The following is a 25340-nucleotide window of genomic DNA, read 5'->3' on the forward strand; positions in this document are numbered from 1 at the left end:
CCTGAATTGGATTAAATTGCAGCACTTTCATTTTCTGAGTTAATGTGTTAAGTGCTGGACCTCAGTAGTGAAATTGTAAGAGGAAGGTGACTATTTTCACTTTCAATGTAATTTTATGTCTCTCCGGGTTGTCATTGGTGAGTAATAATGAAAGAATTATTTTCCTTCAACCTGGAGGATAGACTAAATGAAGAATCGGACTTAGAGTAAAGAATGTCCTCCAGTGAGCTGGTAGAAGAGAATTTTATTCCATCCCATAAGTTTATGAGACTAAAATTGATGTCCATCTGTCAGGATGGTTTAGTCCGTCCTTTCTGACTGTAGGGCCATGGGGATTAGCCATGCGGGGGCTGCTCGTCTGTTTCCAGTTAAACCATTGTTGTTGTCATTATCACTTTTGATAGTCTCTTATGGAATTTATAGGAGTTATTCCTTTCCATAAGGTAGAATTTTAAAATAGTATGGCTTGCTAGCTGTAAACATACATATATAAATCTAGTGAAAAAAATCCTTTTTTTATATCTGAAAGAGTAATATAAAGAATAAATATCTTTCTTACCAGTTCAGTTACTTAGCAAAATCAGGATAGAAGGCTAAAGAGGCAAGGCAAAAATATTGATGGGATTTTCTCTCAAATCATTGTGTACATCAAATTAAAGTAAATGTTTAAATCATTAGGGTTTTTACCTGCATGAAGATTTTAGAAATATTAAAAGCTTATCCAAATGCTGCAAAATACTGGCCTTGTGTAAGACTTACATAAAAAAATAATAAGTCTTTCCTGAAGGATACAAAATAGGGCCCAAATAAGTGGAAAAACAAACCGTGTGTTCCTGGATCAGATGATTTAAGCTTTAAATTAAATGATAGATTTAGGGCAATTTAACTCATAATCTCAATTTGGGGAGAGGGGTTGGGGAATTGACAAATTGATTCTGAAGTTAATGTGCAAACATAAACAGCTAAATTTTTTTTGAGAAAGATAATAATTTGGGTAGGTTACCAACTTAATATTAAAAGGTACTGTGAAATGACTATAAGTAAAGCAGTTTTGTTCTGGCATAGAAACAGACAAACAGGTATAAAGAAAAATAGTGTCTAGAAATAGATCAGGTATTTATGGAGTTTAGTGTATGATAATGCGGTGTTCAAAAACTGTGAGGAAAGAATGTAGTATTTAATAGACAGTGTTGAAAGAACTGATTATACATGTGGGAAATAAAGTAAAATTAGTTTCCACCCATGTATCATTCATATAAAAAAACCATAAAGGGGTTGCATGTTATAGAAGAAAAGAGAGGAAAGTATCTATATAATTTTGGGCATAGGATATGTTTTCTTAATCAAGAAATAAAAGCAGCTTGCCATGAAGTAAAACTCTGATGGAAATGATTTTATAAGATTAAAGAGCAAACAGAGAAAACTTGTGTACCAGGAAAACTGAATGACATTTGTAGCCAGACACTATGCTAATAATTTTATAAGCATCAATTCATTAACCTCTGGGTAAATATAACTTTTACCCACATTTTAAATAGGAGAAATTAGAAAATTATAATGTTAAACAACTTGCCCCCAATCACAAAGCTAATAAGTGATGGAGTGGTAGTTTGGGCTCTTAACCACATCACTGGGAACAAAGTCAAAAGAAAATGTATTTAGGCATTGTATTCATTTGCATTTAAATTTATTCTACCAGAAAAGTTGGCATTCACACAGGATATTTAAAGAATATCTTGGACTATTATTTCTTCTATGTTCAATACAGTAGTTTTAAAGAATCTAAAGTCTCTTCATAGTATCCTTTAATCATGTTTAATGCAACTTACTAGTTATATCTTACAATTAAATATAATATAACTTTGCTTTACTTCTTTGAATCATGAAACCAATATCCTCCTTGGCAGATAGTGCAAAGTAAACCCTTCTTACATGAAGTCTTTTTCCTCACAAATGCTTGTCTGTTTGATAGGAAATAAGAATAAAAATATCTAGTGATGGACCATCCATCTGTCTCCTCCCTCCTCCCCAACCAAACCTGAATAGCTTTCCAAAGCTCTCCTTATTTTTGCATTGAAATCATTACCTTGATTTTAGATAGACTGCATTTTTCAAAACTTTAATATTCATGACAAAAGTGTGAAGTGCAACTCTTGTCCCTAAGTCTGTGCCAATCACTAATTCACATTTCATTCTCAGCTGCATATTCCTGATAAAAATGTCAGGAATATTTCTTTCCTTTATCAAAGCCTTTTATAATTCAGGCTTAACCAAACTCTCTCACATCATTTGCCTTTCTTCTTCTTCATGCCATCTTAGTTCTAGTCAAATTTCATTAATTGTTTGACTTCTCACCTCAAAACGGTCACTCATTTCATCCCCTCACCTGTTGTGCTGTTCCCCAAATTCCCTAAATTTCAAATGTGTCATCCTTCAAGATGTCATCCAAGTTTTACCTTCTTTAAGAAATGTATCTCAACACTTTGGAAATAATCTCTTCTTTTAAATTTTCCTGACCTCTTATATGCCTTGTGTCCTCTTTGCATTTTGAACATCTTAAAAGATAGATATCTGTCTAATTCAATATTGTTTCCGTCAAAGTAATTAATATAGTGCCTCACACATAGTAGGTCTTTATTGTGTTTCTTTAATCAATGAATTAATTCCTTGGGGCTTCCATGATTTATTTTGCAAGTACATTCTAAAATGCTGCTTAAGACTTGAGGCTTTGAAATGCGTCAATTAAAAAAATCTATTCCCCCTGGAAACTTTACTTAGTCCTTTATATATGTACATATGGATCTTGATTCATGGAAACATCTCTTTGGGATTGCATACATATACATGCATATATATGTATAAAGAGGGAATGTGGTTTTTAGAGAGCAGAAGAGACAGCATTAAGAAGGGGACAGACAGATGCAGGAACTCAGCGGCTGTCAGGAAGGTCTCTGCAGGCAACACCTGCAGCAGCATCCAAAAATGCTTTGAAGGCTTTGGAGTGGTTATTCTGCTGAATAACTGAATATCCACAGAGCCAAGGTCCGTGACCTTGAGCACAGCAGATCTTTTCTGCTGAATATGATCTTATTCCAAGTGAAGTCAAATTATTCTTCCCAGTCGCCAAGAAAACCTCAAAGCTTTCAAATCTTTGCCCTAAGAGATGCCTCAAATCTGCCAGGGCAGCCCACAGGACACAGGGACCACAGAATGCACTTGAATTATTTGGAACCGTAAAACTTTCCATTTTGTACAGAATTCTGATGCATCTAGGTTGTATGCCAAGTATAAAAAGGACTTTGACCTGAAGCAGGAAAGGCCGAAGGGCTGCCTCTCTGCCTTCCTTGAATCTGAGCTAGAAGAATAAAGGATTTGTTTTAGTGGAAAAAATCGCAAGGCCTGCCAGAGCCACGGACATTCCATCTTGACCCATCTGCCCACTCTTCCATTTTCTCTTTTCAGCATTCAGAGAGTGTGCTTTTTAATTAGTCAAACAAGCAACAGCAAATGAGGGAAGTGGGGAAGAAACTCTTTGTCTTCAAATTGAAATACATGTAAAGAAAACACAAACAGAAATTTATTAAAAGGCTTTTGTGGGCTTCCCTGGTGGCGCAGTGGTTGAGAGTCCGCCTGCCGATGCAGGGGACACGGGTTTGTGCCCCGGGCCGGGAAGATCCCACATGCCGTGGAGCGTCTGGGTCCGTGAGCCATGGCCGCTGAGCCTGCGCATCTGGAGCCTGTGCTGCGCAAAGGGAGAGGCCACAACAGTGAGAGGCCCGCATACCGCAAAAAAAAAAAAAAAAAAAAAAAAAAAAAAAAATCCCGAGCCATTGTTTATTATGGCACAGCAGCAAGGGAAGCAAAAAAGAGTTTTTTGTGCATTTGTTTATTAGAAGAAGGAAGAGGAGCTTAGGCACTTAAAATTTCAGCCTGTGATGTACAGAGGTATCAACCTGTTAAAGAAAGACAGGCCTGTCAAGGAGAAATTGCTGATGGAGGGGTGTCAGCTCTTCTATTTCAAGACTAGCCCTTGTGTTGCGTCTTTCTTTATTTTAATCCCAGTTCTTTCTTCCATGACTTTCTCCTTAGAGTAGAACATCCTTGTTTTTAACGTCCACGATGGGATATTTAGCTTCCATAAGCTTTTCATCAGCTTCAGGTTTTATTCTGACCAGCAAATAAAGAGCGCTGTTCAAGACAGAATGTTTGCCTTCTTTGAATGTTTGCATTGAATTTTTCCAGAAATACGTAAACCTTATATATTTTGTATAATGAGAGTTTTGGAGATTGGCTAAAATTTTTAATTAAAAAATACTGAAAACAATTGAATTCAGCTCATTGGGGGTTTCTTTGTGCTTGGGCAAATGTGATTGCCTGAATTGGCAGCAAGATACAACTCTAGCTTGCTTCTTAGATGATTTTCCTTCAGGAAGGAAATGTATAAAATCAGCATCTGAATGGGTTGAAGATTCATGCATGTGGTTTTACGTAAAGATTGGCCCTTATAAAGAAAACTGTGACTTAAAATCAGATGCTTTCAAAGGTCAGTCTAATAACGTACATCAAAGGGGAGAGAGGAAATGCACTTTGTTCCCATTTTATGAGATAAAATATGACGACTACTTATTAATTAATCAAACAATATGCAAATGTAAAGCAATACTATACATAGGCAGGTCATGTCTGAAGTGTAAATTATAGCTTAAAGAGCTGCAACATTTTGTCACATTATTATAACTAAATTGGTACATTTATAGAGGCACAATTGTTACACGTTAAACGTGTAGGTCATATCTTTCTAAACCCTTGATTCTCTACCATGGCACGTGGCACGTTTGAACCACCTGGGAAACTTCTGAAAGTGTCAATGTCAATACCCGGGGCAGGGACCGAGGCATTAATATTTTCCAAGGCTCTTTAGGTGATTTCATTGTGATGCCAAGTTGAGAACTACTATGAATATTAAATATAATATCAGATCACCTCAGCCTGATATACCTAATTATCCAGTAATTAGCTTCTTGTCAACATAGTTATATATATTCAATTTGTTTATTTTTTATTATAAAGTGATACAGATTTTTTCCTACATTATTGGTAATATTATCAATTTAAAATAAAATGCATTGTCTGTTTTTAAGTAGGAATATTTGAATATTTAAGTCAAAGACTTTCATTATAATACTATAAATCAAAATAAACTGCAAAATTAAAATTTTGATGTTGAGAAGCTTAACATAATTAGTGCACATATGGTAAGGTAGTCAAGATGATTACTTCACTTTGAGATAATAGCTGAGAAAAATAATAGTAATATTAACTAGTGATATGAAAGCTATAATTTTGCATATTTCATCTAGGAGTTATGAAAGCTAGGTATCTGGGAAAGAGATTAAATTAGGATTGAACATCTTGGTGAAAAAGCTAGCCTGTCCTATATTCTTCAAAATGAATATTTTCTTCCCTCTGAAACTGTGAAGGTGTCCATTCAAACCTATCTAAAATAGCATTAGAAATGCAGCAGACTGTAGTAGAAAGAGCATAGCATTCAGTCAGAGATCCAAATTCTAGTCTGAGGTATTCACAAGCTAAGTGTTTTTTGCCAAGTCTCTTAAATTTCCCGGGCCTTAGTTTTCTTATCTGTAAAACGAAAAGACTGAATTAAATCAGTGTTTTTCAGATTTGAGTGGTGAACCGTTATTTTTATGAAGTTAATTTAGAACAATTCCTATTTCTATAAAAAAATAGAAGAGTGCATTGCAAGTACAAAGTCTATATACAGTATGTGAATCCTGGGTAACTGGGAAGAAATTTTCAAAAGACCTTGAATTAGAAGATCTCTTTAACGGTTTTATGAATTGTTCATGAGAAAGGCATGTAGTGTGGGGAATGGAGGGGGAGGCAACTTATTTCAAGTATGGGATATAAAATATATCACGTGTTCTTGCCATATAGTGTCAAGGCCAATGATCTTTAGAAAGAACAGACTTGTTTCAATAGGGTGTTTGGTTTACTCACAACAGGTAGAAAAGGAAAAAAAGCATTTATAGCTTGTGAATGTGGAAATATGTCTTATCCTTGAGATCAGAGAATTCTCAGTGTGAGAAGTGAACAGATGTATTGTGAATTACAGTTACTGATCAAGAGGTGGTATTATTCAGTCTGGCCAGAATGTTCTCTCACCAATCAAATTACTTCCAAACTAGAAAGTGAGAATGTGCTCTGCTTTTTGATTGCTTTGTTTATATTTCATCTGTTTTATTGTATATTTTGTGCTGTTTGTTGGGAAGTGGGTTCTTTTCATGGAGAGTAAGGGAAGGGGGAAGGCCCAGTATTTTACAAGAAACATTGAATTTCAAGCTTAACTGGTTGCTGGAAATAACTGGGAAGTAAAAAATACTAAGAAAGTATCAGGAGCACTACTCCAGTCTTAAGAAAGTAGGACTTAAGGGAATGGGTGCTAGAAATATGCTTTTATTTCTTCTTTTTTTATTGAGGTGGAGTTGATGTACAATATTATATGTTTCAGGCATACAACATAGTGATAAACAATTTTTAAAGGTTATATTGCATTTGTAGTTATTACAGAATATTGGCTATATTCCCTGTGTTGTACAATATTTTTTAAAGGTTTCTTTCCCAGGCGATTCTGATGACCGGCCCTGTTTGGGATCAACTGGTCTAGAGACTCAGCTTCTCATCTCAGCTTCACCTGTGCCTAGCTATAGACGCCAGAGAAAATCTCATAACCTTTAAAGGTCTCCTTTTTCCAGTTCTAAAATTTACATTTATGTGATTCACTGAGATTTCTGATAAAGTTTCACAGTTAAAAGAAAGTTAACCACAAATCAGACAATGTCCATTTTTTAAAAAAAATTGGAGCTTGAGACATAAGTTTATATTTAGTTGTTCTAAAAAGGAAATTGTAATAATTTCTACATGCTGGGAAGGGTTCTCTTTTAATATTAGATCCCAATACCGACTTGTTGACAGTGTCAAGTGTTAATCAATGAGTAGGCTGTCCGCTTATGTGATTCCCCCGTATGCTCCTGTTTTATAATCCTGCCGGTTTCCCCTACTCCAATCATAAAAGTCTGAACTGGGACTAAATATTTCTGACCAACACAAACTGAGCTAATCAAATTTCATCCCCTCTGGGGAATTCAGGACTTGAATGAAATTACTTTGAGTCTGGGGTTCGCTGTTGTTGAGTTATACGAGTGAGAGCGATACAACCCTATAGGAGACCAAAACTATGAGGAACTTAGATCTTCCCCATGTTCCATCCTTTCCAAGACTTGATGGTTCAGTGATTCCTTCTATTCTGTAAACTACTTCCAAACTCTTTCTGATAAATTCTGTGTGTTTGCCTTAGGCTGGAGCTCTGCTGGTGTTGGGAAGGGAATAAAATCCTAAGGAATCTATTGTACAGAATAACTAACTTCTCTCCTATGTATCTAGAAAGGTGTTAGTTTTGTACCATCCTTGGGAGGCTTGAGAAAATAGTATTCAAAGCAGATGAGAAACCTGGTTTGAAAAATGCTGAGCTAGACAATGTTGATTTATGATGGTTTCAATACAGCTATGACAGATGGGATGTGGGGAGGTTATGGAAGAATCAGTATGTAATTAATAATAATTATAATAATTCCATAATCATTATATTACTGATCCTTATTTTTAAAAAATATGAAGGTGTGGCATGACAGCATGACTATAGCCATTGTACTGAAGTAAGCTCAGACTCAGCTACATTTACTTGCCCATGGTCATGTAGCACCAACCATTAAGTGGGGGAACTGAACTCAGGGTTCCTAATTCCAAACCAAGGGTTCTATCCATAGGAAAACACTAGTCATTATTGATTTATCCTTTCATACATTAATTAGAGAAATATACATGCTCCCAAATTAATTCATATAAACATATAGTAAGTAATACCAGCTTTCTCTTCAAATGTTTTATTATACTAAGAATTTCATTTATATGGAAAAGTACCTTAAATTTGGGAGAAAAAAAAATCATTACATTCTTTTAACACCCCAGCATATATTGGACCAAAAAGTCTGTTGAAGGTGTTCTTTTCCGGACTAAGGAAGAAAAGTGATCAGAATAGAAAGTTTATTTCTGATAGAGTGTGAACAGAACACCTTCCATGTTGCTTTGTTTTTCTTAAATTTGAAGTCCTTACAATATAAGAGGTAAAGTAGATCTAGAAGCTCAGGGAGACAGAGGTTGCTATGGAAAGTTCCTTGTAAAAGCAGCAGCCATCAGAAACCTTTGAAGACACTTTAGCATGTTGTGTGATTTTGACAGCAGGAAAGCAGTAGAGCTTGGCACAGAGTTGAGCCTCAGTAAATGTTTATTGAGTGAATCAATGAAACAGTGGCTCAATGAATCAAGAATGTTATAGGGCCATAAAATTTTAGAATTGAAAGAAACACTGGAGATCACTTAGTCCAGCTATGTCACTTTGCCAGGGAAGAAAATATGGCCCAGTGAGGCTAGCTGGAGTGGCCAAGGGCAGAGAGCTGAAAAGTGGCTGAGTGGAAACCAGCACTCAACTCTCCTGATCCTTAGTGCGATGCTTTTTTCCCTTAGAGAATGAAAAATAAAAACAACACAAAAACCTCATGAAATCATTTTGCAAGTCATCAAGGTATAAACCTCTTCAAAAGGGTAAACCATCAATAAAGAGACATATTTTTCCTTCCTTTATGCTATTTGTAATACCTCCATCTCTTTCTTACTCCATGAACCTGAATTAACCAAAAATTTCCTAGAATTAGGGTGCTGGGCATAATGATATTCTGGTTATTAAATCATTAGGTAAAAAGCTGATTTTTTAAAACTGCTGGACAGTCCTTTAAAATATGGTAGTTAGTTTAATAATAACAATAATAATAACCAACAGTTGATTGCCCACCATATGCCAGGTATTTCTTTATGTTCACAGCAGCATGCTGAGGATACATTTTCTCGTAGAATTGTTAACTAAAGGCCCCTGACACAGAATTTAAGTAACCTCCACTATAAAGAAAATCTCTAGAAACGGGCCGGTTATCTTCCTCAGCACTTACTAGGAGAAAGCAAAACTGATCTTTTGACCCCTCCTGATTCCTCCCTACCTCCCACCTTCCTTATCTACCTAAGCACTGGAGATGGGTGAGTGGGGCAGAAGAGTCAGTAGGCCATAGACCCCATGAAAATGTATTGTCCAAGGAGAAGTGTGCTTCCTTTACCCAAGGTTATCGGGAGAACAGACTACTGTAGAAGCGTGTGCAGTGCCTGCGTATGCCTGCAAAAGAGGAACGTCTGCATTCTGCATTCCTTACACATGACAGTGTCTGCATCACATTTGCTGACCTGCCTCGTGCCTTTCTGAGGAGAGAAGGGGACCGGTACAGTGGACAGAGACCAAGGAGTATAACCTATACTCTCAACGTCTGGTATAGCCAGGAGGCCTAAGATTCTATGGGTCATGCAGACACTCCACTTTAGTCTGGGGCTTGAGCCATCTGGCCAGTATCACTCACAAGAAGGCCACTTGCTGGGCTGCTGGGCCAGGGGATCACAGTAGCCAGATGCAGTGTGCTGGAACCAGAGGATGAAGCAGGTTGAGCCAGATGAATCTCTCTATCTCCACCACCCCACCCCTTAAATTATGTTTGGAAAATGCAGTGGGGAGGCCCTACAGAGCACTTAGGAATCTACCATTTGGAAGGCATCAGAGGTCAGTGAGGGTGAACCAAAGAAGCAGGTACAACCAACAGAAAGAGACTATAAGCATGGCCACTGTCCTATTCTCTTCCTGTCATTGACTCCATCCCGATAAAATGGAAGGGCCAGGTGTATATGACTCTATAGCCCTCATTCCTATGGTCTATAACTTTATAACCGTTAGTCTCATTGCTAGCACTTTCATGCATATCCAGAATCCAAATTCCACACAGAAACCGGACTTAACTTTTAAAAATGTAAATCAGAACTTGTCACTCTCCAGCTTCAGTACTCCAATGGCTTCCCATTGTACATGGAATAAGAGACACAGACGTAGAGAATGGACTTGAGGACACAGGGAGGGGGAATGGAAAGCTGGAACGAAGTGAGAGAGTGGCATGGACTTATATGTACATGGAATAAAATAGAAAAGTTTGACCAAGATGATGCCTGAATGAGTTATTAATCTCCCTCTCAATTCCAGTTTGAGGACTGCTAGGTGCTTTACATGTGTGACTTTTGGATTCAGTATTCTTTGCCTTAAGTTCAAAGACATGCCATGGGTTTCCAGCATCCCTTCTCTTCCCCTAGTGCAAAGCGTGGTACTCTAAAATCCAAGTGTTCTTAGTTTATACTGATCTTAGTATAAATGAGGATTGTTTATAAATACAGGATATCTATAAATCTGCTATAAATATCATTGTCTTCCTATAATTATATATATAATAGTATATTTGCTATATATACATACATATAATTTATTTATTAGGTAAACATTAATTGACCCCAAAGGAATCATAAGTTCATATAGAGATTCTTTGCAAAGCCTAAATTCACCAAGCTGTTTTTACTTTGTCTGTCACTGGTATCCTCCAGGTTAAAAGATGCTAGAGTCTAGTTGTCATAGATTCAGCTGTGGGAGTTGAGCTGGAGGCAGGCCCAGAAATTGCGATATTGCACACCTGGTGAATGTTTGTTTATGACTTTCCCTGTGTGTCATATCATCTGTGCAGAACTGAATGGTCATCAGCCCAGTTAGGCATGGACTGGCCTGTTTGGTTCCCAGCACCTGCAGTTATTGAAACAAATGCAAATCAGTTGCACAGTAGGATTGGAAAATGGCCAGAGTGTTGGGCTATGTCCTATTTTTCTTTTTTAATATGTTCAAGTTTAAGCTGCATTTAGTTTTTGGTAATGAATTAGAGGCTCATTTCATGGCAATACATAGGAAACAAGGAAGAACATGAGGTTGGAATAAAGAGGGCAAGAGTTATACATATTTTGATTCTACTCCAGTTTTTTATGTGACCACAGTTTTATCTGTTGAGGCCTCACTCTCTTCATCTAATAAATTAGAGCATTGTGCCAAATAATATCTAAGTCTTCTTTACCTTTCATATTTAATGACCTCACGTATGTTGTCATTAGGAGTGTGCCTATTTTGGGGGTTATCTGATGGATTCTTGGCAACTTATTTCTGGACTGGTTGCCTTGAGGTGTATCTAAAGTGAAATAAAACCTTGAAGAATGAATATTTTATGAAGTTTGATTTCTTGCTGCAAACAATAGAAGTTAGCCTCAGAATTTCTGTAGGTTGAATCGCATTTGGGAATTTGGGAATGATTTACAGCATTGCATCAGGTAGAAAATCCAAGGAAAGAGTGAACTACTCTCCCTTTAAAATAATGCTGTTTTTCCTTATAGTGATCAATTGATTGTTTTAATTTCTAAATTACAGAGGGTTTTGGCAAATAAAACTATGCTGTTTTCTGTTACACTGAGGGACTGAGAATTTAACCTGATGTGATTTTCAATAGGCAGGCTTTCTTTTCCTGTTTTTCTAAACTTGCTTTACCTTTATAGTCAGAGAAAGCCAGGCATGTTATTTAATTTAATAATGTAAACTTCTAGTGTGTACTTTGGTTTAGTCAAGGACATTTTCGGCACAATATTCTTGTGTATTTGACTTCTAGAGCAGTAAAACAAATGAAACAAGTCTCTTAAACGTTGGTTTTTGTTCACTTGTTTTTTTTCACATGTTGATTTCAGTTTCTGGTTTGTGTTGTACACAATCTTAGAATATATTTTAAGATGTAGTAAAACCTTATAAACCTGTGTGATTTGGGATTGTGTATATGAAATGCAAGATATTCAAGAACAATAATGTAGGTCAGGTTCTTAGCTTAGGAAAATGGCCTGACATTCTCCATGTAAGTGAGAATAGTGGGACTCCTCTCTGCCCACAGACATCATTGTCCTTAGGAACTAGGGCCATTCCCTTGCAGATCCTTCACTTAGTAAAGAAGTTCAGTGAAGCTGAAAATTGTGGAAACATAGGGTCAAATTAATGAGACTTTACCCCAAGCATAGGCAATGGGAAGGGGCATTATCCTGAGAATCAATTTCTCTGTGAACTTGGGGAGCCATGTAACCTTTCTTTGTGTAATATTCCTCTCTCTAAAGTAGAAGTCAGTAATTCTTGCTGTTGAAAAGGATCTGTTTTTTCATTCTTCCATCCAAAGATTGAAAACCTTCTGCCATATGCAATTATGTTTTTCAGTTATGTTTTTCAGTTATGTTTAAGTTCTTTTTTTGATGAGTAATTTGTTTTCTGTCAAATAGAATGTTCCACCTATGGAACATTTCGCTTAGAAAGTCTTCATTATATTGAGAATATGTTTTCCCATACCTTTCATGCTTTGATTCTACTTACACCCCTGTTTCCATACAAAATGGAATTACTCTTCTAGGGGACATCCTTCCTGATGTTTCAAGATACTGTCATGTATCCCCTAAATTTTTTCTTTAGAGGGTTTTTAACACTACCTTATATAATCTAGAAGTCTTTTATCATCTTAGCATATATCCAAACGTACTCCAGCTTGTCTAAATAGGAGTGTGATAACAGGCATGAGCTGCCTAGCACTAAAGCACAAGACCGTCCCATCCCTCCTCTAAAAACTTTCATGAATGTAACCCGTGCATACCTGGGCTGTTTTGAATGTCTCTATCACACTGTTGATTCATGTTCTAAATCCTCTAAAGATTTGGCTTTGTTTGTTTTATCTGATGTGTCCGGGAAATCTTGTTTCCTATATACCCTTACTTGTTCAGTTGAGTAGTTTTAGACCTGAGAATAGAACTCAGGTTTATTCCCATTAAATTTAACTTTGTCAGAATCAGCTTATCTGGTCAGCATAACAAGAATTTGTACAATTTGGATTTTTTCGTTGAAATTTCCTTCAGAAAATTAGATGAGCAAGAACTGTGTATTTTCATCTAAATTATTAGAGGCTGAAAATTGAATAGGACTAATTCCAATGGCACTCTGTTAGATCTCTTCCTCCAATTGTATTGCATAGGAAAGCAAATTAATATAGAATATTAGAAAAATGCTCCAAGCTTTTGAGCAGTTTATTTTTTAATTGTTTCTCTAATTCTATCCTAGCATTTCTATGATTAATAATAGAGACTCCCTTTATCTTGACAATGATCCATTAACCAGCACATTTGGATATGGTCCTTCAAACAATTATAATTATATCCATTGCAGCTTATATACTTTTTCTAAATCCTATGAGGTCGCTCTGGAGAGCAAATGGTATTAAGGGATATTAATATGCATTGGAAAGTTTTTAAATGCTACATAACTGGTATTATTATTGTTGCTATTATTTTCATTTTTACTAATAAAAGTAACATTAATGGGAGTAATGTCTTGCTCATATCACCCTATGAATCAGGAAGAAAAGACTTTATCAGGTGAACTTGTTTTTTCTCAATCATATAGATTATTTAAACTAGTATTTAAATTATTTTTTGAAATATAGTATAAATACTAAGAAGTGCACGTGTCATAAGTGTACAGCTATATGATTTTTTGCACTCTGATCACACCCATAACCAACACCAGATCCAGAACAGAACATTGCTAGCACCCAAAAAGTCCTCCTAACTAGTCCCTGCTTCGTATCTACCAAAGGTAGCCATTACCTTGACTTAAACAGTAGAGATTAGTTTTTGCTTGTTTAAAAAAATTTTATATAACTGGAATCATAAGTATGTTCTCTTTTATGTGTGGAATTCTTTTTACTCAGTGTTATTATTCTGAGATTTATCCATATTTTTGCACGTAGTTGTAGATTATATATTCTCATTGTTGTCTAATATTTCACTGTGTAACTATACCCCAATTTATTTATCCATTCTACTATTGATTGGCATTTCAGTGCTGTTTAGTTTGAGGTTATTATGCAGAGTGCTGCTGTAAACATTCTAGTATGTTATTCTGATGATCTTTTTGTCCATGTATCCTTACAAGTATCCTTGTATGTATCCTTACAAGTGGGGGTTACTGTATCCTTACAAGTGTATGTATCCTTACATACATATCCTTACTGTGTATGGATATGTATGGATATATGGATATATCCATCCATCCATACATACATATATATGTATGTATACATACATACATATCCATACATACACATATCCATACATACCCATATGTATGGATAAGGATATGTATGGATACATACATATCCTTACAAGTATATGTATCCTTACATACATATCCTTACTGTATCCTTACAAGTGTATGTATCCTTACAAGTGGGGGTTACTGGGTCATAAGGTAGACAGGTGTTTAGCTTTAAAAGATATTGCTAATTTCAAAAAGCAGTTCTCACCAGCAATACATGAGAGTTCTAGTTGCTCCACATCCTCACTAAACACACTTTGTGCATTTTGTCTTTTTCATTTTATTCATTGTAGTGGAATGTATTGATATTTTATTGTGGTTTAGTTTGCATTTCTCTGAATACTAATAAGAACATCTTTCCATATGGATATCTTTTTATCATGGATAAAAGTGTCTGTTCCTGTTGGTTTGGCTAGTTTTTTTTTTGTTTTTTTTTTTTCCTGATTGATTTGTATCAGTTCTTTATGTATCCTGGATATAAGAATTTGTTGATATACATGTTGCTGTGAATCTAATTTCTTTTTGATGTTTATTGTTTTAGAACATTCTAGAAATGCACAAGATATTTGGGACTTAAATTTTAAAATGGACATAGACCCATTCTTTAGGTGTTCAACAGGAAAGCATAAATAACTCTTCACTATGCTGCTTGGTATTTGCATATGACAGCAGAAAACAATGACAAAGACTGTATGGTAACAAATAATTGGAGGAATTGTAGTCCTCTTGAAGAAAGTAGAATGACTTATGTATTCTCACATAGTACACATATTCTTTCTTGAAAAAGAACATAGCAAAAAGATTTTCCCTGCTTAGATTCATGTCTCATTTATGGCCTTTTGAGGTAATGATATATTATACAGCGTGATTTTTTCCAAAACTATGTGGTTGCATTTAATGCAAACTTAAATCATCTAAATTTGATGTTAAACAATATAAAAGGAGTGATACATTTCCATTTTTAAGTAATAGGAATATGATGGTGTGAAATGTCATCAATTCTCATATAACTTCACAGCTTTCCATCTAGTGAACTGCAAACTCTATTTACTATTTTTTTCCTTTGGCTCTGCCACATTATCTGGCAAATAAATCCTTTGTCAAGATTTATTTTGAATAAATCATATTTGGAATGATGTGAAATCACTTAGATAAAATGCTACAGCCTTTTAACTAGATCAAACCTCTTCAAGCCCCCAAACTCTGTTATTTAGTATTTAAGGGTAGTCAGAGGCTGAATTCTAATCCTGCTTCTGTGGTTGGTGCACTTTCTGAATTTGACAGTCATTTCAACTCCATGGGCATCATTTTCTTAACAATGTAAAGAATGGGCTAGAAGAGGGTCTCTAAAACTCCCTTTGGCTCAGAGACCTGTTCTGAGTATTCCTTGGGGATGAAAAGTTGGCAAATATCCTCTTCAGATAAGTGAATCTCAGTATATCTGATGTATGTATACAGATATGAACCAGAATTCACTTGACTCCCTATCATCAAATGATCAGAACAGTGAGAAGAGAGAAATGAATTGAAGGGAATTGGGAATTGTATTTTTATTGACTACAGTAACAATTTTCTAAAGACTGACACCTTTATAATATGTGACGTTCCCACGGGCTGGCATAAGGCCAAATAGTGCTTATTGCCGTCGGTCGATCTTCAGCTCATCGGCACTCTCATTAGCATTGGATAAGAATTACTATTTTTCCATAGCTTTTACAAAGCCTGGAGTTTTTCTATCTTTTCATATCATTTTTTGTCAATTTCATGGCTATGAAATAGTTTCTGAATATAATTTGATTTTTGCCTTTCCCTGAAGACTCATAGAATTGAGCATCTTTTTATTTATTCATACAGCATATACCTGTTTTTCTGTGAAATTACTATACATTTATTTTGCCCATTTTCCCATTGTTCATCTTGTTTTTCAAACCGAGTTATCAGAATGCTTTGCGAATCCTGTATTGTAGTCCTTTGTAGATTAATATGGTATGAAAATATTTTCTACCAACCTAATTTAGATTCTTACTCTCTTTATGGTATTATTGATGAACCAGGTGTTCTTAATTTTAATGCAGTTGAATTTATCAATATTTTATTAGTGATTTTTGTGGCTATTTAATAAAACCTTCCATACTTCAGTATTGTAATTTCTTGTCTTACAAAAGTTTTACAGACTTACCTTACTAATTTATATCCTTAGTCCATGGAGAATTCATTTTCTGTAAACAAAATGATGTAAAGATCCAATTTCACTTTATTCATGTAGATAACCAGTTGTCCCAGCACCATTTATTGACTAATCTATACTTTGCTCACTTATTTGCAATGCCTGACTTGATATAAATCATTTTCATATATACTTAAGAATATTTTTAGTTTGATTATTATCTTTATTCTCCCCCTTTTGTCTATCCTAATGCATTATCTTTATTATCATAATTTTCTAATAATTGTTCATCTTTACAGGAAAGTTCCTTAATCTTCTTTCTCTGGTGTATCTTGGCTATTTTGGGCTCTTCGTTTTTCTCATAGAACTTGTAGAATCAGCTTTTTGTATTCATTTTTAAAAAATCATTGAGATTTTTACTGGAATTTCATTGAATCTATAGATCTGTTTGTATGTTTAAAATATTGATTTTCCCTAGTACGTATAACCCTACGATCTTTCTGAAATATCTTCAACCCAACAGTTTTTTTTTTTAAGATAATTTTGGTCTTTCAGTGTATACAGTTATATTTGCTAATATGATGTGGTTTTTTTCACTTATACTCTTGATAATGCTTATGTGTTTCTCTTGTCATCCTACATTATCTAGGACTTTAAGCACAGTATGTTGATAGTGGGCATCTGTGTTCTGTTTCTGATCTTAAAGAGAGTGTTCTAGATTTCACAGTGAAGTATGACATATGCTATTTGTTTTAGATCATTTATCACATTTATTACATTAGGCAGGCAAGGAGGAAGACATCTACCATTTCTAGTGCCCACCAACTTTGCCAGATGCCTGTACAGCATTATCTCATTATATCCTGAAAGACTGGTATCACTAACCATTTTTAGAAACTGAGATTTTAAAAGATGCATGATTGCCCCCAGTGCAGTTAACAATTGGCCAGCTAGGATCTAAATTCATAGTTTAGCCTGCTTCTTTTTTTTTTTTCCTAGTATATCAGAAATATTTACTTGTGCTGGCTCCCAATATCAAGGCACTTGCCATCTTGAACTGACCAGGGAAACAAACACCTAAACTGTAGACATTCAGAGACAAGGATTAGGTCAGTCTTGGTCACTCTATTATCTCTAAAGACTAGCACTGGGCTTAACACTTGGGGGGATTTCAGCCAATATTTTGAGTGTTTGAATGGAAGGGACCCTCTAGTATGGATTGGGCTGTGCTTGGTGACTCTGCCTCAGAATGTGGTGGGTTGAGCCTGACCACTAGTCTTCACTAATAGTTTACTAGTAGACAGTGACTCTCCCTCAAGGATTCACTCTCTTGTGAAAGTTCTTAGGTGCTCACGATTTTACTCAGTGCCATGCCTTGTTTACCTGTAGCTGCTTATGGTACTTTCTGTATCCAGAGAGTCAGGTCATTGGGCCTTGATGAGCTGAGACCTTGATTTGAGCTCTGATGCAAAGACATGAGTTATTAGATTATTGAATGACAATATTCCTGAGGTAAAATCCTATTGCCAGGATAAGAGTGAGACCCCTGTTAGTATATGAACCCTCCAGTGGGCACAGTAGAGATGCTGTATTACCAGGGAAGCAGGTTAAGATTCTCTAGTATCACTTATAATTCTATGTTCATGGTTTATCGGAAGCTGAGTCCAAACCATACTGTCTCATTTTTCTTCGTACAACGCCATCATTGCCTAGAAAGTTGAGGGAGCTTTTGGCTTCTACTCTTTTTGGTTAAACTCGTTTAATTAGTGGGAAAAGACTGCTCTTTCCAAATAGCCACCTTTCTGTTTGATCTAACATTTTGTAGGATCTACATTGTTACTCCTAAACGTAGTAAAGACTGAGATATATAGACGATGTTGAGACTTCATTTACATGCTGTTCCCCTGAGGATGTCCTGGATTTCCAGTCTCATAAAAGCCAGCCCTGCCATCTGTCTGGTGAGATCAGGGAATGAACCAACGATCCAACTAATGCCATTAAGCCTTCTATCACTGCCGCCTCCACCCAGGGAGAAAAAATGCACTTGCTCTATAGGAAATCTATTTACTTCCAGACCAAATTCTATTATTTTTTCTTTGCTTTCCCCTCATCAGATAATCTGTCATGGTTTCTCAGTGGTGGAAATATTTGGCTCTTCACTGAGAAGATCTTTGAATATAAATGCCTCACTGAAAATTAAAATAACGCCTCAGTTGGATGGAGAGAATGTTGTAAACACATTGGAATCCATTGTTGCCGGCAGAGTAGAACCATCCAATATGTATTTATGGTACCTGACTCGTGCCCTCAAGATATCACAGAGCTGCTTTCTCTGATCAGAGCTCTTGCAGTGATACTTAAAAATGCATTGGATTTTTACAAATGTCAGCTTTAGCTATTGCAGTTGATGGCCCAAGAGCTGAGGTTTATTAAAAATATACTGCCACCTACAGTACTATTTAACTCTCTTTGACAGGGCTCTTGTCGTGAATGTTAACTAGACAAAGAGTTCATTTGGGGGCTGATTAGTTATTGTTTCTGTGAAGATTTGCTAATTTACATAGTATGTTTCTTTACTTACGCATGTATGTATCTGTTTTCCTCTAGGAAAAGAAGAATACATTGCCACTTTCAAGGGATCTGAATACTTCTGCTACGACTTGTCTCAAAACCCCATTCAAAGCAGCAGCGATGAAATAACTCTGTCCTTTAAAACCCTTCAGAGGAATGGACTGATGCTTCACACTGGGAAATCAGCTGATTATGTCAATCTCGCCCTGAAAAATGGAGCTGTCTCTCTGGTCATTAATTTGGGATCAGGGGCCTTTGAAGCACTAGTGGAGCCCGTGAATGGAAAGTTTAATGATAATGCCTGGCATGATGTGAAAGTCACCAGGAATCTGCGTCAGGTAACAGCGCAGTGGATAAGAGAGTAACTGGCTTTGTTTCTCGCTACAGCTGTGTGTGTGGTACTTGAAAACCCTAACAACATGATACAGGGCTCCTCAGAGTGGCTTACAAATTAGCTCTTTCTTCTTCTGAGATGAATCTTCCTGCCATACTTGAGCAGGGGCATATCTAGAAAGTTCCAGGGGCCTAAAGGCTATTTTGACACAGCGACATATGACAGTTTCCCAGAGGGCTGCAAGGTTATCCCTGCGACCTGCCCTTCCTGTGATGTGTGTGATTCTGTTGTGTTTTTAGTTTTTTGTTTATTTGATTTTAAATTATAGTTTTCATGGTGATCATTTGGAAGCATGCACATTGGGGTCATTAAATCACAGTTCCTTTTTTGTCGTTAAAAAAAAAAATCCAACAACAGTGTGTTTGTGATTTGGGAAGGTATCAGTCTCTACTCCCTCCCCACCCCAAACTCTGAAATGAGGACAAGAAGAGTCCCTGAGGGGGAAAAATGACTTTGGGGATTTCCACATCTCCTGAAGAGTCTGTTTATGAAGGTATTTTTACTTTTAGCACAGACACTTATGTTAAATCCCAAATGTCTCTGGAGAGGCCAGTTCGTCTTCTAGATGCCCATTTCTATTTGATTGTATTTAAAAAAAATTCTTCCAAGTGTCTACATTTTAGGAAAATATCAATTTTTCAGTAAATCTATGGGTCCCCATATACTGTATGCTTTTAACTGAGACATATTATTACAGTATATATATATATATATATACAGATGAAAGTGAATAGATTGTCCTTTTATGCTGAACATGATAAGTTTTGATTATTATTTGAAATTTTATCATATTACAACGTACCATTCTGTTAAGTGTTGACAGTGACTAATTTTTCTGCAGTACCTGCTGATCTCAAACTAATATCCTTAACATACTTGTTTCTCTGAACAGTTGCAGAATGACCGGATTGTCTCTGGTTTTCCTTTACTAAAACAGCCCTCTCTTTCTGAGCTGTTAACTGTCTAACCTTTTCTTTCCCACTTCTGAAAGGCTTAACTATCCAAGCTAGAGAAGCAAACAGGAATTTTAGGAGTGCAGATTTAGTCTAGCTGAGGCAGAAAAGTAAAAATGAAGGATTTCTTGAGACCCTCCAAGACCTTTCAGAGGCCTTAGTGTCATGGGTGGGGCCCTGCATGCTTCACACCTGCCTTGGGGGATAGTTGCCCACCATCGGGGTACCTGTAGACCACGGATTTCCTATAAGTGTGTCTCTTTGGTTTTCCCTTTTTATTTTTCTCTCAGATTCGCACCACGAGGCCGAAGGCTCATTTGAGAGAAGCACAGAAGGAAGGGTGGGGCTTGAGGAGCCTACTTTCTAGATTTGCCTTTGCTCAGGTTACAAACCAAACTATGAATTGGTAGCTCAAAGGAAACTGCAGTTATACAGCCGGGGTGCATGTGTGGCAGGACAGATTAAAAACAAATCCATTCTACTCATTCTTTGTGTCAGGATCTTTGCTTTGTTTCATTGCAGTAAACTGTGACCCTAAAGTCCATCAATATGACCGAAGGAAGTTTTGGAGTTGAGCAGAAGTCCCTGTATGCTGTAAAATTGAGTAGTAGGGCAATGCCAACCGATTCCTATGAATTTGCTGGGACTGGGGTGGGCCAGGGTTGGGGAGGGATCACTTATGGGCGAAAGGCGTCAGTGGTCAGCTGATGAGCTTTAGGCCTTTGAATCCCTTTTAGACTTTTTCAATGTCTGTCAGATGTACTCAGGGAGACAAAGGAACATTGCCATATGTCTGTTTCTGTCTCATAGCAAGTTACGAACAATACTGGCAGGAAAAATATTACCTCTGTGGGAGGCCTATTTGTTAGTCTGCTTTTTTCTTGTAAAATTTTTTTGCCCTTTTTCTATGTTACTAACATGCTTAATAACTAACATGTCATTCATGGAATGTTTCATTCTACTAACCGTTACCTGAATCAAAAAATGTACTAACATGGTAGAGACCATCATATTTTTTAAGTAACGATCGTTATTCTGTTCACAGTTTTTAATTTCCTTTCTCCCCCCTTCTCCACAAAGCACTCAGGCATTGGACACGCTATGGTAAACAAACTACATTGTTCGGTAGATATCATTCTAATTGTTTCTTATTTTGGGTTTGCCGTGTGTTTTCTTTCTTTCTTTTAACTGTAGACATCATTAACAAAAGAGGAACTGCGGTTGGTACTCTTCTGCTTACTTTGACCTCCTTCTTTTCATCTGTTGTTGACCTTCTTATTTTTTACCTGTTCCTGTCAACTTCTGTTTTCCAACTCACCTGTAGGGGCATCGTTAACGTTTCGAACGTTTTGCATCCAGCTGTGGTTAACACGGGATAAGACAAAATGGTGGCTGGCCCGAGTGACCGCAAGCTCAGCCAGTCTCGAACCATTCATGACGCATGGCATGCACCCTTGATTTGGGAATGCTGGAGATGCCACACCCATTCATCTTTACGTCATCACAGAGCAGTTGTGTTTTCCTTTGGTTCTCCCCGTTTTCTTTCCTTTCCTTTCTGAACGGTACTGTCCCTCCTGCATGTGCACATCAGCGTGTGCTGCTTCCACTGGTTGTTTTGTTGCCCCTCGCCTTTGGCATGGACGTAGGCACTTGCATGCTGGACAGCTGCTGCTCAATAGTGCAAACAGTGACGTTGCTGGAAAGAGCTTGCGCCTTTTCTGTTAACAAGGTGCACGTTGTGATTAGTTAATAACAGACGACTAAACTTTGCTAATATGTACTACCAGCAAAACTAACCTAGGAAGCATTTTACTAACACCATTTTTGTGTCTGCTAAATAACTTTTGAGTTGCCGTAGGGATGATGCTGACACTTGTTCAATAATCAGTTAACTCTCTAACTAGTTTAGATCTCTTAGGGCTAGTTGCATAGAATCGGAGCATAAACCTCTAACAGACATGAAAATGGGTTCCGCCATAGGTCTAAAAATAAAAACCAAACAAACAGAAAAAAAAAACAAAAACCAAAACGCAAAATGAAAAACTAAAACAAAACAAAACACAAAACAGGCATATCCCAGGATTACAGTATCTAGGTCTGAGTATAGCGTGTCCTTTCCCTGTGCTTTGTTATCTAGGTGACAATATCAGTGGATGGGATTCTTACCACAACGGGCTACACGCAAGAAGATTATACCATGCTGGGGTCTGATGACTTTTTCTATGTTGGAGGCAGTCCCAGCACAGCAGACCTTCCCGGGTCACCAGTCAGTAACAACTTTATGGGCTGTCTCAAAGAGGTAAATATCACCGTCACCGGAATCATTCCTAATTCATGACCTCATCATTTCAGATCCAGACTGAAAGCGCCTTTGCTGAAGACCCAGAGTTTGTGGTGTCAGGGGGCACAACCTTAAATTCAATATTCCACTGTTGTTTATATAGGATTGGGGGGATGGGGTCAACTCATAGAACATCATCAAGGAATTAAGTTCCTCTTCTTTACAGTCTGTAAGTAATTCACAATTATGATTTGCAGGGGGCAGTTGTATATTAGCTATAAAAGAAAGTCAAACACAAAGAAATACTGGGTCTAGAGTTAAGCCAAACACCTTACTCATTTCTACTTAAATGCCTTAGGTGTTATATATGCAGCAGTGACTTATTTGACCATTACAGGAAAGAAGAAGAAAAAAAATAGGCTATGAGAGACCAAATGCAACAAAAACAAGATGAATCTATGTGATGAAATAATTTTGTTCCTAGGTTTTAAATATGTTCTGAAGGAAGTAAAGATGTTTCATTTGTGATCCAATGAACTCACTTGATACTTACCTGAGTGAAGCTATCAGGCTAAAAGATACCAAGAATTTCATCCCTCATTCCCCGCTGTCATTGTTGGTTGTAACTTTTGATGGGATCGGGACTTGTTGGGGTATGGGAAGAAAAAGATCAGGAAGATCTTTGGATTTCAACTTGTATGAATATTTTTCCATAACAGCTGCCTGTTTTCATTCAGGCACAACCCAGTTTCTCTTGGCTGCTAGAACCAGAAGTTCCTCTTGCATTATATGACTGTAGTTTAATGGTACAGACCTCTAAAATTTAATAACTTTGAATTTATTAATGATTAGCCATAGGTGGTGTTGGTAAGCAGTGATGTACTTTGGTTTATTTATTTATTGGAGCATAGCTGCTTTACAGTGTTGTGTCAGTTTCTGCCATACAGCAAAATGAATCAGTTATACATATATCCCTTCTTTTTTGGATTTGGTTTATTTTAAAGAAAATATTGTAATCATATAAACTCAATTCAAGTAAGCATCAGTGAAAAACAATCCATGCTTGAATTATCCTTACCTGTTTTTCATTTATGTAAATATACTGGATGTTGCATTGCCCAGTATGTGAATGTATATGGAAGAGTCCTAAAAAGGATTCGAAAACGCTGTAGTTTTAACAAATACAAGGAGATGCAGTTCTGAAAGGCTGAATCTAACTATGCTTTGTGGTGGAAGGGATTGATTGCCTCCCAGAGAATAACTTTTACTTTTTACAGATACATAACATGACCCAGGACTGTGCTAAGCTCTGTGAGCATTATAAAATCCTAATAATTATGATCATTGTTATAACAGTAGGCATTTTCTGAGCTCTTATTTTGTGCCTAATGCAATACTAAGAGCTTTGCAGGAATCTCCACAATATATGAAGTAATTATCTGCACTTTTCAGACAAGGAAACTGAGGTTTGGAGAGGTAAGTTTCTTGAGCAAGGTCTCATGGCTAAGAAGTCTGCAAGCCTAGAGCATGATCATGGCAGTCTGAATTCAGAGACTTGTGTGCTCTTAGCCACCATAATAAACAGTGTCCTAACAGAATGTTTGTTAGGAGATTGTGTAAACCCTCAATTCTGCTACAAACAGAAACAACTTTTAGAAATGTAAACTAGACATTTCTGTGTGGTACAGTTATGCGCATTTGAGTACAAAAGAGAGTGAATGAGTGGAGATCTAGTAGACAAGGAAGATACACAGAAGAGTCAGGATGTGAGAGCGTATTGAAGGATAATTATGAGCCGGGGGTGGAGGACATGTTTCAGGTTGGGGAGAAGCATGGTGAAAACATAGTTAGATTTCACAATATGATGCCTGAAACCCTTTCTGGTGATAGGAATTGGGGTGGGGGCAGAATCACACCCCCAGTCATCCACACCATTTCCTCATTTTCACTGTGAACAGATCAACCTATGGTCAGCCCCTAGGCCCTGCTTTATCTACAGAAAGTTAACCTTGCTGTGGACTGGAAAAAGGAAAGGGAATCCAAGGATCTCGAGCAGAAACTGGAATCTAGCTAAAGAGCCCTTTTGGGTATCCTGTAAAAACATGAGAGTTTCTGCAGTGATCACCCAAGTTCAGCTGCGCCTCACTGCCTTCTGAGTTCAGGTTGGGTGAGGCAACTTTCCGTGTGTGTGAATCTTCAGTGGATTGCCTTAATCCAAATTTACAGTTTCAGATTGAACTGTACTTCAGATTAATATCTTTAATATTTAAGTGTTAATGAGAAGTTGAGATGCTTTAGAACTCATCTCTTTTTTAAAATTAGACTATAGTTAACTTACAATTTTATACTAGTTTTAAGTACAGCATAGTGATTCAGTATTTTTGCGGATTATACTCCATTATTGGTTATTACAAATAATGGCTATAATTCCCTGTGCTATATCCTTGTTGCTTATGTATTTTATACTTATCTTTTTAATTGGTCTTTCAACCATAAAAACCAAGTCAGGTGATTTTCCATTTATTTGGCAACTACTGAGTCCAAACAATGAGGATTCACTCAAGTTATTGTCTCTGTAGGTTTTGGATAGATATCACTCATCTTACCAATAGGGCACTTCCTATATCTCTCTCTTCCACAGCCTGGGGTATGTGTCTGGAGCAAGTCTTGCCAGTGTTTTACTGATGTACAATCTCTTACACTTTATTTCCTCCCGACACACTGGAGTGGGAGGATACGGGCACAATCAGCCTATAAATCAAAACACACTT

General features: G+C 36.8%; 1 protein-coding gene across 17 annotated transcripts in view; it reads left to right on the forward strand.

Moving 5' to 3' along the window:
* The window catches only part of NRXN1 (neurexin 1), a 1122104-nt gene that overhangs the window by 413615 nt on the left and 683149 nt on the right, over positions 1 to 25340 (forward strand). For 7 of the 17 annotated variants that reach the window (XM_060170168.1, XM_060170159.1, XM_060170166.1 and 4 more), the window contains 2 exons: positions 18978 to 19279; positions 22426 to 22587. In XM_060170168.1, coding sequence (XP_060026151.1) covers positions 18978 to 19279; positions 22426 to 22587 — 464 coding nt within the window. Of the gene's footprint in view, positions 1 to 18977; positions 19280 to 21368; positions 21414 to 22425; positions 22588 to 25340 lie in introns of all 17 variants that reach the window. The other 10 variants (XM_060170157.1, XM_060170155.1, XM_060170162.1 and 7 more) reach the window with 2 other exon arrangements.

Source organism: Lagenorhynchus albirostris, chromosome 13 (genome assembly GCF_949774975.1).
Source record: "Lagenorhynchus albirostris chromosome 13, mLagAlb1.1, whole genome shotgun sequence".
Lineage (NCBI taxonomy): Eukaryota > Metazoa > Chordata > Mammalia > Artiodactyla > Delphinidae > Lagenorhynchus > Lagenorhynchus albirostris.